Source organism: Trachypithecus francoisi, unplaced genomic scaffold, assembly GCF_009764315.1.
Source record: "Trachypithecus francoisi isolate TF-2019V2 unplaced genomic scaffold, Tfra_2.0 Lachesis_group7, whole genome shotgun sequence".
Classification (NCBI taxonomy): domain Eukaryota; kingdom Metazoa; phylum Chordata; class Mammalia; order Primates; family Cercopithecidae; genus Trachypithecus; species Trachypithecus francoisi.
In genome coordinates this window covers 21584201-21597678 of record NW_022681472.1, presented here as the reverse complement: position 1 = coordinate 21597678, position 13478 = coordinate 21584201, and the positions used below count along the sequence as shown (strand labels likewise).

General features: G+C 40.5%; 1 protein-coding gene across 6 annotated transcripts in view; it reads right to left on the bottom strand.

Moving 5' to 3' along the window:
• The window catches only part of TRIM55 (tripartite motif containing 55), a 49412-nt gene that overhangs the window by 26482 nt on the left and 9452 nt on the right, over window positions 1-13478 (bottom strand). For all 6 annotated transcript variants that reach the window (XR_004435184.1, XM_033202372.1, XM_033202369.1 and 3 more), the window contains one exon: window positions 12354-12449. Coding sequence is in view for 5 of the 6 variants with exons in the window: in XM_033202372.1 (XP_033058263.1) it covers window positions 12354-12449 (96 nt within the window). In the remaining variant the exon portion in view is untranslated. The remainder of the gene's footprint in view (window positions 1-12353; window positions 12450-13478) is intronic.

The window sequence follows — 13478 nt, the reverse complement described above, 5'->3', positions numbered from 1 at the left end:
GAACTCCTGACCAAAAGTGATCCGCCCACCTCAGCCTCCCAAAGTGCTGGAATTACAGGCGTGAGCCGCCATGCCCGGCCTTAATCATGCTTTTTGCTATGATGACTCCCCTTTACACAAAGAATAACATTTAAACTTCATAACTAGCTTTCAAGACCCCTCCATGATCTGGTTCCAATTTCTCTCACAACTTTCTACTATCCTCCATTGTATACCCTGAATTCCAGCAAAAATAAACCACTCACTTTCTTTGTTCATGCTTTCCCCTCTGTCTGCAATGTTCTTCCCCAAGTCACCACTGCAAACTCTAAGCAATCTCAAAGACATTGTCGGACTACCACTTCTTCCATAAAGTGTCCCTTGATGTTTATGGCTGAATGCAACCTTTTAACTTTCTGAAATCTCATAATAGTTACCACTGATAGCATATATCTGTATCTACCAGATCCTTATTTATCCAATACTGTCTAAGAATGGGAAATATTGCATCCAGTCTATGCTCTTGGAGAGAAAGGCTGTGTTGGTAGTCTGGCTTGCACGTTTGTATTGTGTGACTGAAGTATCTCCAGTACCATCCAGATCCCTTTACTCTGGGCCCATCTTTAAATCATAATTAATTATCCAGTTCACATAGTCATTGGCCTTTTGGTTTTTCAATCCCTGGTAAGCTTGGTGTGCATGTATGCCAATCTCCTTGGACTTGACTGTCTCTGGATCCAGGATCTTTCTAGCTGAGAGCAGGTTGTGAGCCATAATGATCTAACCTAGCTCTCTGCACAGTGAGAGCTTCTTGGGAATCCAGCAAATTTATTTCTGACATCTCTGACCATTCTATAGCTTTTATTACATATTCTTTCATTTTGGTAAACATTGAAGTCTTTTATGTCATGTGTTGCTTTCTTCCTTTATGTGAATTTCTTAAATATCTAAACTGTATTTTTCTTGAGGGTAGAATCTGGGTCTGCCTAGGACACACAGCACCTTGGATAGTAACTGTTCAGAAAATATCTGTTGAGTAGATTTTGTGGGTTTTTTTTTTTTTTTTTTTTTAGAGATGGAGTCACGCTCTGTCACCCAGGCTGGAGTGCAATGGTGGGATCTCGGCTCACCGCAACCTCCGCCTCCCAGGTTCAAGTGATTCTCCTGCCTCAGCTTCCTGAGTAGCTGGGATTACAGGCACATACCACCTTGCCAGGCTAATTTTTGTATTTTTAGTGGAGATGGGGTTTCACCACGTTGGTCAAGCTGGTCTCAAACTCCTGACCTCATGATCCACCCACCTTGGCCTCCCACAGTGCTGGGATTTCAGGTGTGAGCCACTGCACCCGGCGGAATAGATTTTTTTTTTTTTATGTGTTTCATTTTCTCTCAATTTCTGTACTATTCTCAGTGTGGAGTGGGGGAGAATGACCTAAACCAAATTGTTGATTATGAAGATACTCTGCAAATGTGCAAGAAATACATCCTTCACTCCATGGCCTTTCTTGGAGCACAGTCAATTCTCATCACAGTTCCTAACCAAATTATAATGCATGGAGATCCAGTGGTGCCAACCATTTTAATAGTAAATGACTTACCACTGTCATCCACCCATGCATTCATGGATTTAACAAACAATGCACGTCATTTGTGTCATGTATCATGCAAGATGCTGGGGATCCAAAAAAGAGTTAAGCATCACTCTTATTCTCAAGAAGCTCACAGTTCACTGAGAAAGACTATAGACCAATAATGTAATTTGATATGTTAGGTTGAATAATGTAAATATTTTAGAGATCTATACCAGGTGTTTTAGAAGCATTTATGGAATCTTTGTCCAACCCTTTGTGAAGATGGAAGACCTTTCAGGGGAGCCAGAAATGTTGACTCAGGAGGAGTTTTTCAGAGGAATTAGTTCTTGAGCTTGACCTTAAGGAGGAGTAGAAGTAAAGGAGGTTGGGGAGGGGATGAAAATGCTTGAAGTCCTGGCAGTTGTCAAAGTAATGAAACAATGGTCTATGCAGCATGTCAAGATGTGGAAATTGCCTGGCTTGACAAATTTCCATCCATTTCCAGCCCTTTAGCTTGAGAGTTGGACTGTTCAACCAGGCCTAGAAACTGAAACCTATTAGTAGTTTTCCAATCAAACTCTCTTTCACTGTATTATCTTTTGTTCCAACCTTCAGGCAACCATGTGCCCACTGTATACATGAAATAAGCCTCTCTGATATTTAGAAGTTCTACTGTGAACATACAATGGTTTCCAGCTTGTTTCTCCCAAATGCGTTGTGCACTTGAAATATGTATAACATAATGAGTATTATATCAAGATGTAATACAGGCAGAAGGTCTTTGATTCACAAAAGTTTTCTCCTGTGTGATTTAATATGTGAGAACATTCAAGTTTATGGCAGCCAAGTCATTTATAATGAGACAGATGTGAAGTCATGTGTAATCTAGTGTACTCTCTCAAGATTAAATAAATAAAATAAAGATTAAATCACTTATTTTGACCATATAATTTTTTTTTGCCAATTTAAAGTTTTTTGCAGCAACATGGATGGAGCTGAAGGTCATTTCCCTATGTGAAATAACTCAGAAACAGAAAATCAAATACTGCATGTTCTCACTTATAAGTGGGGACTAAACAGTGGGTACATACGAACGTATAGAGGGAAATAACAGACACTGGTGACTCCCAAAGCAGAGAGGATGACAGGAGGTAAGGGCTGAAAAATTACCTATTGAGCACAGTGTTCACTAATTGAGTGACTGGTACAATGGAAGCCTAAACCCCACCACTACGATATATCCATGTAACAAACCTGCACATACCATCTGAATCTATAAAAATTTTAAAAAATTAAAAAATAAGTTATGTTATTAAATGAACTCACATTTAATACTGCTATAGCTTGTTCAACTGACATTTCTATCATTATGTAATGCCTCTCTTTATTGCTGGTAATTTCTTTGCTCTGATATTACTTTACCTGATATTAAATTACTCAGCTATCTTTTGGAAAAAAAAAAGAATAACTAATTTCATTCCTATATTTCTTCCAATTCCAAGCATTATTTTATTCTATTCTGTTTTTTAAATAATTTATTTTGAATGTTAGTACAATTATTATCATTTGTTTATACTTTATAGTGCAGGAAATACTACCCCATATGCGGTCTATGTTTCAATTAAAATTATTATATCATTAAATACTTTGTAAAGTGCTTATAATATTACCTGGCATATATTGGTACTGGATCAATGTCTATTAAATTTAGGTCCAAATTCCTTAATCTGAATTATGTAGTTGTGGAATTTTGAAGCTGCATGGAATATTAGAAGTAACCTGCTCCAAATCAATCATGTTACTCATGTGGAAACTGAAACCCAGCAGAGATGTCACTTTCTCAAGGCCATCCGATTATTTATTATTGGTGCCTGGCCTAGAGTCAAGGTCTTTGAACTCCTGGGTCATTGCTACTCTCACCACATCCAGCTGGGCCCATATTTTAAGTAACTTTAAAAAACTATATGAAGTGCTTGTAAATGAAATATATGCCTTTTAACAAATTTACTGGCTGGGCACAGTGGCTCATGCCTGTAATCCTAGCACTTTGGGAGGCTGAGGCAGGCAGATTGCCTGAGCTAGGGAGTTCAAGACCAGCCTGGGCAATACAGTGAAACCCCATCCCTACTAAAATACAAGAAATTAGCTGGGTGTGGTGGTACGTGCCTGTAATTCCAGCTACTTGGGGGCTGAGATAGGAGAATCTCTTGAACCTGAGAGGTGGAGGCTGCAGTGAGCTGAGATCGCGCCATTGCGCTCCAGCTTGGGCGACTGAGCGAGACTCCACCTCCAAAAAAGAAAAACAAAAAAAGCAAATTCACTATGCTTAAGGTAGGTTTTTTAAAGGCAAGGCATCTTAAATTGTTTCAGAATTATATTCACTAGTTCGTTCTTTCAACAAAATTCACCAGCTACTCACTTTGTACCTGGTATTGTATGATCTATTAACCTGCCATCATTTTTCAATGTTGTGGAGAATAATAAAGAGAACAATGTATCATAAATGATAAATATAAAATTATATTTTCTAATTCCTAATGGAAAAAACATTTTTCTCTTGTTTAACTAGCTTTTAATATAATTCTATGCAAAAAAGGGCAAGAGTTAGATAAATCTGTTTCTGAAATGGCAAAAATACATGCCTCTTCCTTGGAATTGTGAAATTGGAACTTACAGACTTTTAGAAATTAACTCAAAATGTTCAGGTTAACCTAACGTCATATTCAAATGTGAAATAGTCCATGAAATGAAGTCTCCTATTTTTTCACACTCTTTGAGGTAGAACCCACACACGAGAGACTAACTTAGGTGCCCCCTAACATCAAAGTGCTGTGAAAGTCAGGGAACAATAAACACCTCAGGTTATCAATTTGCCCTCTAAGCTGACGAGGGAACAGATATGTGCCATGAAAAAAAAAACGTTCTCAGAGGCCACCTAGCTACTGACAGTGATGACTGTGAATTTCAGTACCTACTGTGCCTTTGTTAATGTGAATCTGCAACACTTTCAGCAGTAACTTTCTAGCAGCCTGAAAAAATGGAATAGGAAAAAATGTGGACTTTTGCATTGTGAAAACGTCTGCAGACAGCACACTTTAAAGGATTGCTGTTACCTACAAAAGCATGAAAGTAACCATATTTGTCTCTTCTCCACAAACCCTTCCTCATTTCCAAGAAGGCTCCTTGCTTTTAGCATGCTTCTTTCATTTACTTGAGTAAAAAGGTATGCATCTTTAAGACCAATTCGGAACCATATACCTCCCCTCTTCTCTGGACAGTAATTCAATCAAGATATATACTTTTTGAGCTTTCGAGTTTATCTTTTCAAATAGTCTCCATTTTCTCCCTTTTGATGTCTGTGATTCCTACATCCTCTGTGTGTGTGCACCTGTGTAAGTGTGCTTAGCAAGTGAAGTATAACTCTGCCATAAATGCAGTAGGTATTGGCCTCCAGGCATACTCTTATGCAAAGCCTCTGGCTGTTGCACAGCCTTCCTCCTGGGTCTGCTGGGACAGTTATATTTCTTGGCTTCTTGGGGGAATGAAATTAAAGTTGTCTATAATATTTTAACGAAAATAAAATTCATCCCATTTCTAGGGAAAACGCAGTGTGGATGCAATATACCAAAAGGGGATGATTTTACAAAGTGAAGATTATCTTTCCTATATTGAAATGGTAAGATGATGATGGGTGGGATATTTATTCCTAACCAATGCCAACATTTCTGGATGTAAAGAAAAAAAATCAAATGGTCATTGGGTTGTTTCCTTAGAAGTGAGTAGGTAACATGTAACATTGATCTAAAGCCATTGTTTAACTGTTGCCATCATGGAAATGTTAACATTGGCAGACTGCAATTTCTAGTCACCTTTATATTTTAGTAGTACTAAGAAAAACAGAATATGCAACTGCAAAGAGAACCTTTCATGGAAAAAAAAAATCAACAATAGATGACCTTACATTAAAAGAGAAGATAGCCTTCCAAGCATAACACTATCTTACCACTGTTTTAAATGGCTAGATTTTTATTGGTTTGCTTTTCTCTCAGGTAATTATCACTCTCTAAAATGATCTTGTTATTCATTTGATTATTGCCTAACTCCTCTGTTAGAATAAAAACTGCCTGTGAACAGGACCTTTTATGTTTAGCTCATCACTAGTTCCCAGCATTATGTGTACAGAAATATGGCACGCATGCACACTTGAGAAATATAGATTGAGAGAAAGAAAGAAAGAAAGAAAGAAAGAAAGAAAGAAAGAAAGAAAGATGACTTGCATCTAGAAACATTCAGCCCTCATGCAAAAGCTTCAATTTTGTTCTGTTCCAAAGAAATAGGTATTTAAGTGGATATTCCATGCTTCTGCTTCATTCAATGTTAAAAAAAAAAAGACCAAAAAACAAAAAATCCAGTAAAATATGGCTATGCAATCTTTGGGAAACCATTGACCCTCAGGACAGTCATTAGCGTGTTTGTATTTCTACAGAGAAAGATTGAATTGTATAATTGCTAAGGTCCCTTCTGACTCTACAGCTCCAAGACTCTCTAATTTCAGGTAAATGTGAAGACATTTCAGACAGTCACTAGGCTATGACATGCCTCCCTCTGTTCCTGGCAAGTCTTGTGTCATTGACAGCATTAAGACATACATTACAAGTCCTAGCCCCGAAAGCTCAGCACTAGCTTGTGCATGTGTCACGGCCACAATAGGAAAAATCCTAAGGCAACAACGACCACTGCTCTTACCATGTAAGGAATACAGCTCTGTGACCAAAATAGAGCTGAAGATAAGCTCTTAGCCCCACCACTTGTCACTGAGCAACTGGCTTGATTAGGCCCATTTGTATCTCCACCACATTCCTCCAACATTCATCAAGACGTACTTGTTCAGAGCTATACCTTCATTTGAAATAAGGAACTTCAAAATTCCCTTCATTAAGCAAACAGAATTTCCTCCCACTAATCCTCCAAAAAAGAAAAAGAAAAGCAGCCTGTAGATTAATAATACTGAAAAAAGAATTATACTAAAGTAAGAAGTTCCTTTCAAGAAAATCAAATCCAGCCTTTCATTTATAAAGCTCCAGTTACAAGCACTTGGAGAAGTCCCATGAGTACAGACTAGGATGTCCCTAGAAAGAGGACAGATGAACTAGAGAGACACTATCTTCTGGGCACCCAGACTGGGAGTCGGCTCTCTCATCAGCCGGCCCATTTGTGTAGTGCTCAGCAAACAACTCCATTCAGTGGCTGGGGTCTCGGGTCTTCCAAACTCAGGCTCTTTTCTACTACTTTATGTTGCCACTCCATGTTCAAAGGATAATTATGCCATAATTTGAGGGATTTCTAACACTTAATCTTGGGGTTCTTGGCATTTGGGTTTTTCTGGGCTAGGCCAGATCATTTAGAATCTTCTTGAGTAGACATTATGAGGGCTGAGGGCCAGGTGGGCCTGTTCTGAGTGGAGCCCCATGGTTAAGCGAAAGCCACTTGTCAGGCTGAGCAGATGTTTATCTCACTCTGGTCTGCTGTGGGTAGTCACCACGTTTCCCAGAAGAGGCTCAGTCTCCCTTGGTTGCCAGTATTTCCTGTTGCCACAAAGCCTCTTTGATACAGAACGGAAGTCATGTCTAGCTCCATTCATTCTCAACATGTCCCTCTAGAGGAAGTTGCTCAGTCCTGCCATCACAGTTAATTAGGACCTGACAGTCTTCCGACACCATTTAAAACATGCTCCAGAATCGTTAGAGGTTCCAATTGGGTCACATCATCAGAATAAGTGTATGCTTCCAAGCTGACTCTGAGGCTGTTAGGTGACATTTACCAAGCCCCTAGCATGTACCTCTTATTTCAACTTCGTCATCATGACAATGCTGTGAAGAAGATATTATCATTCCCACTGTAACACTGAGGAAACCGAGGGGCAGGAAGCTTAAGTAACGTGCCCAATGTCATGTAATTAAGCAACAGAGCCAAAACTCAAACTCTGAAATCTGTTCTTTTAAACATATGCTATATTGACTTTACAATTCTGGCAAGCTATTTAAACAATTTTAATTACATTCATACTTCATATTTGTAAAGGCATGGACAATGTCTCAGAGATGAGAAAAGGTCATTTGGGGTAAAATCACTGCTTTGGAAACACAATGAATTTGTTCTCACTGCACAATCATTGGAGGGTTTTATTCAAGTTGTCCTTTTTCAGATATTGAAAATGCTCAATATCAAATATTTATTATTCAACTTGGAACAATTTTCCCTAGACAGGCCATACAAAACAGGGATGTTTCTAGGCCTGCCAGCCTGCCTTTGGGAGGGCTAGTATTAACAGCCTGTGCCCTTAAGTATCCAGTGACATAGGATAAGTGCCATTGGTAAAGTTTACAAGAGGTAGATTATGTTCTCTAGGGATGAGGAGTGAAAGTCAAGCATGTTTTCCTGGAAGCAGAGAGCTCCCCATGTACATATCCACTGCCTGTAGGCAGCCCCCCATCCAGTTCCTTCCTGTCCAGAACATCTCCAGGCCTAGAAAGGCAAGTGAGTATTCACATCATGCTGGGCTCATAGGACAGCCCAGAAGCCCTCCATTAACCTGCAGTCCAGAGTTCAGGGACCGTCTTAGGCCAAGCCACTCTCAAGAAGCAGAAGTAAAAAGACTCATGGCTCCTTCACTCACCGTCAGCCCACAGCACGGAAGGAAAATGCCGCTCCCCCTTTCAGACCGCGCTTTTGCAACTATAGTCATTCTCAAATCCTTCTTCATTATCACTGTAAATTCATGTTAACTGCAGACATTATTCTTAAATGATAACAAGGAGTCCACAATGTAATTTACTCTAAGCTCAGCATGGCTCCAGGGCGGGTCCTGGGACAGGTGCCTCCCCAGCCCAGTCCTGTGCAATATTACATGATTAGGACAACATTTGACCTGGGCAAGGAAGGCACTGCCACCAAAGGGCTCTGGGGCAGGTGTCAGGGCCCCAGGCAGGGAGAGGCTGTGTAATTATGAAAGGATAATACCCACCCCAGGGACTACTTCATTTCCATCCCTAAGGAGATCTTCACCAATCAGAAAACAGAATTCTTTAACAACAGCTCCCCACCCACTGGCCAGGAACTACTCACAGCTTCTCAGAAAATGTTTCTGGGCAGGTGGTGAGTAAAGCCAGAAAGGGAAATGAACTCCGGGCAGAACAGGAGACACAAGAGCTCTGTGGCCCTGACCCCGGTAGAGAATCCACCCGGCTCTCAAGCTAGGACCACTTCATTGCAAGCCGAGGACCTGGTTTGCTCCATGTTGTCCTGCCTTGCAGGCTGGCAAGAAGCTGAGCCTCTGGGCTTTGCCCACTGATATGGAACCAGCTCTGGGAGATCACTCCAGCAATGACAGATGCGTAGGGTGGCCATCTGGAAGCGTCCCTGTCCTCAGGGACACTTCAAACGAAGGCGAATGTGTCAAGTGGGAATCATAAAGTCGGAGACCTCCATGGGGCTTTGAGACAATCTCTACATCTCCAGATGAGCCACCTTAACTGATCTGAAAGAACTATGCTCATGTGAGTCATATTCACTCATTCTTTATTTTGCTGATTAGTAAAAATGTCAGACTCACTTTTTAAAAATGTGAATACAGGAATATAAAAGGGAGGCATTATTAACAGTCCCACTATTCACAGGCCTTAAGCTTTTGATGTTTTTCATTCCTGATTTCTCCACATGAATGTATAGAAGGTTATATGTAAATATCCACAGTCACGTGTTGCTTAACTATGGGGTATGTTCTGAGAAGTGCATCCTTAGGCAGTTACATTGTGTGAGCATTACAGAATGTACTTACACAAACTCACATGGCAGAGCCTACTGCCCACTTAGGTTGTATGGCACGATCTATTGCTCCTAGGCCACAAACCTGTACAGCATGTTACAGTACTGAATACCATGGGCAAATGTAATACATGGTATTTGTGCATCTAAGCATATCTAAACATATAAAGGTACAGTAAAAATATGATAAAATATGATATTATAATCTTACGAGACCTCCATCATATATGCAGTTCATCACTGACCAAAATATTACATGGTGCACAACTATACTTTCTATACTGTTATATATGAATATACATCCTAAACAACAAATAAGACTGTATACTTGCTATGTTTTTTCATCTTATAAAAACAGGTATGAAATAAATGAAAGAAATGAAATAAGCAGATAAAAAGATGGACTTTTAAGACTCCTGACAATTTGCAGCCTCATCGTAAAGTCCTGCAGAGAGTGATTACACACCCTCCCCTAGCCACCTGTGAAAATGCTTATTAGAAAAGTGTGTCATGTTCAATGAATGGTATTGCCAATAAGAATGGGGGTAATGATCCTGCCCTTCCCTGCCAGGCATTCTTCCTGACATCTGCACTAATCCCTACTGCTGATTTAACTTCAAACCTGTTCCTTCTTGTCATTTCGGTGAATAAAAACAGCACTTCCTACCGCACCCCTGACTGGCTTCTATGAAGAAAATCTGTTGTCAAATCTCTACGGCCCACTCGGTGTCCTCTGATACTGGCTAAAGGGAGCCCCAATCATTTGCATTTGCTCAAGAATCAAATTGCTCAAGGCCCAGATGGACTCCTCCAGGGCTCTTCTCCTGTGCGTCCTCCAGCTTCTCCATCCCAGACAGAAAGCCTGTTCCTTCCAACAGACATCTCCAATAAAGCCTTGAGGTCACCTCGCTCACCCACAAGCAACATGCCCCTATTTATAAACTCAAGACTCAGGTTGGTACTACCTGGAGTGCTGATTCACGATATTATAACTGAATTGTATTTTGCCTTTATTGTAAATAAGTGCAAAGAAAAAAGTTTGTACTGTCTGTTTCCGAATCTCTTTTGGCTCTTCACCAAGAGAAAACTTTCCTCCTATAAATGGATCCCAGACTGATCATGGATCTTTTCAGGAATATGAGTGTGGAGAAGAAACGAGATTGATTTTAATAATGTGCAAATTTAAAATGAGATAAGTATAGCTAATGTTCTAAAGCCCTCATTTAGAAAATGACCTTTAGCTTTCAATAGAATTTGCCTTTCTCATGATAAAATAATAAGAATAGTATTTATTGGACACTCACCACACGCCAGGCACTGTGCTAAGCATTTTGCTTCTGCTTATTTAATTATTCATAGCAACTCTATAAGGTAGGTACCATGATTGCCCCATTTTTACAGAGGAGAAAACTGAGGAACGGAACCTCCTTGTAGCAACACAAATGGATCTTAAAAACATAATGCTGGTGGCTCATGCCTGTGATCCCAGCACTTTGGGAGGCCGAGGCGGGCAGATCAGGAGGTCAGGAGTTTGAGACCAGCCTGGCCAACAGAATGAAACCCCGCCTCTACTAAAAATACAAAAAATTAGCTGGGCATGGTGGTGGGAGCCTATAATCCCAGCTACTTAGGGAGCTGAGGCAGGAAAATTGCTTGAACCCGGGAGGCAGAGGTAGCAGTGAGCCGAGATCACGTCATTGCACTCCAGCATGGGTGACAGTGTGAGACTCCATCCCAAAAAACAAACAAAAACCCCAAAAACATAAGGCTTGGTTTTTTAAAAAGTAAGAAGCAGAATGAAAAATACCACATAATACCATTTATAAAATTAAAAGACATGCATATAACACAATACATATTTTATAAGAATACAAACGAACATCAAACGTGTTAGAGTGGTGATCTATGGGGAGGAGAACAAGAGTGGGAAATGAGGATAATGGGAAATAAATAGATAACAAGAGAGGCTTGTACCCAGCAATGAGAACTATATGCCATGAACTGAGCAGCATCATACCTCCACCCTCTGCACAGAGGTCCAACTACAAAAACAATGACCCCAAAGCTTAGAGCAGGGAGATTGTAATGGACTGCTCCGGGTTACAGAGCCAGGGCCTGGACTTGAACCCAGATATCTTGCACCTGCCCCAGAGCAACATGGCTGTAACTAGTCAGTGAATTTTCAATTCCTGAAAAGATATCTGCCACATAGCTAACTCTCTTTAGGCTTCCACACTTTAAAGGCCTCCAGTAGTGACATACTTTATATTTGATCTTGAGGGACAAGTAGATTTGCTCTACTTACTATACAGCAAGCACATACATGAGCTAAACAACCAGCCACTCATCTATTCATTCAGCAAGTTTTGTTTTTAGTTTTTAGTTTTTTTTTGTTTTTGTTTTTGTTTATTTGAGTGTTGATTATGTGCCAGGCATTGGGCCAGCCAGAGGGCAAGTGGTGATGAATGAGCCTGAACTCTGGCCTCCATGAGCTCACAGCCCCCGAGCCATCCTCTAACTATAGCTAGGCAGATCTTTCTCCTCCTGACAACCACGTCCCAGTATTGCTGTGAGAGTGGAGAAGTGCAGCTCAGACCTGCCTATGACTGTCTAAAGCACCGACAAGCATTTCCTAAGACAGTTTGGATTTCCACCAAGAAAGTTTGCTGTAACAGCAACAACACTGATTTCCATGATGGGGGATTTATTTTTCTTGTAGCTAATCTTTCAAAAGGAAGAAAGAACAACACATGCAACAATAGCCCTAGTAATTGTGGTAACATCTGCCTCAGTGACTCATGCGGTAATGTCTCTTTTTGTGCAGGAGGTGAATATTTCAGAGACATATCAGGAAGGAGGCCATTCTAGAAGCAAAGAATGAAAGGTCAGAACAGGGATGCCTAGTGTGGCACTGAGGAAGCCACAAACCCCCAGGTATTGCAGGCTTGGTTGAGACCCTGTGAGAATCACCTGACTCACCTCGATAGTTTTGCAGGTGTCTTCCAGTTGGCTGATCACTCCCTGGACTCGATCGTTGCTGCCCACGAGGATGGCGATGCCATCGCTGAGCTCAGACTAATGAAGAGAAAACATGAACCCAATATCTTAGGGATTTCCTAGTCACTCCAACTGTGAACTGGTCATAATATTGTCTTTACAGGTTCTTAATTTAGGATACATGCAATCCCTAAGGACTAACAGGGAGGCCTGTGGACCTCCTGATATTGCAAGCAAACTTTTGTGTATGAATACATTTGTGCAGGGAGAGGTTTCACAGTTTTCATCACATTCTTAATATTGAGATCAATATGTTCAAGCTAAAGAACTGTAAGTATTGTTTATAAATGACATGGAGACAAATATGTGACTTCAGGGACCTAAATGGAATTATTTACCTAGTGGAACTAAGGATCAATTTTACTTGGGAAATGTGTATAGTAAATACTCATTTATTCAACATACACTTATTATGGGCACAAGAATGTAGTGTATATAGACACAAACACACATTAGACTAAGTCATTACAAACTTCACACTGAAACAAAGAACTGGTTCTAGGAGAGAAATGTCAACTTTGAAATTCCTTTGCTCTTTTGACTTAGCAAGAGATTCTACTGTTCCTATTTACCCCTTCCCAAGGCTGGCTGATGGAGCCACCGGGAGCACTAGATGGGCACTTGGGAGACACATGTACTTGGTCCAGCTCTACCCCCAACTTCTCTGTGATGTTGGGCAAAACATATATTCAATTTCTGCCTAATTTTCTCACATTTAGAAGGAGAAGACTGGACCAGAACAGTGATTATAAAATATTTTAAAGCTGCAGAATCTTCTTCAAATGAAAGCTAATATGGAGGTGAAGCTACTTTGGCCAAACAGGAGCAAGGGTGAGGGTCCCACCAGTCTGTCCTTCTGTCCATCTCACATGAGTCTATGGGCTCTGAAGGAAGGACTGTGAAACAGCTACCATCCAGTTCTATCATGCTATGACTTTGGGGGAGGTGGGCAGAACAGAAGGGGGAATAAATTGTAACTGGATTGAAAAATAAACAAATGTTGTGGATAATTTGCAAAATCTGGCTTTAGCTCTTAGTGGCCACTAG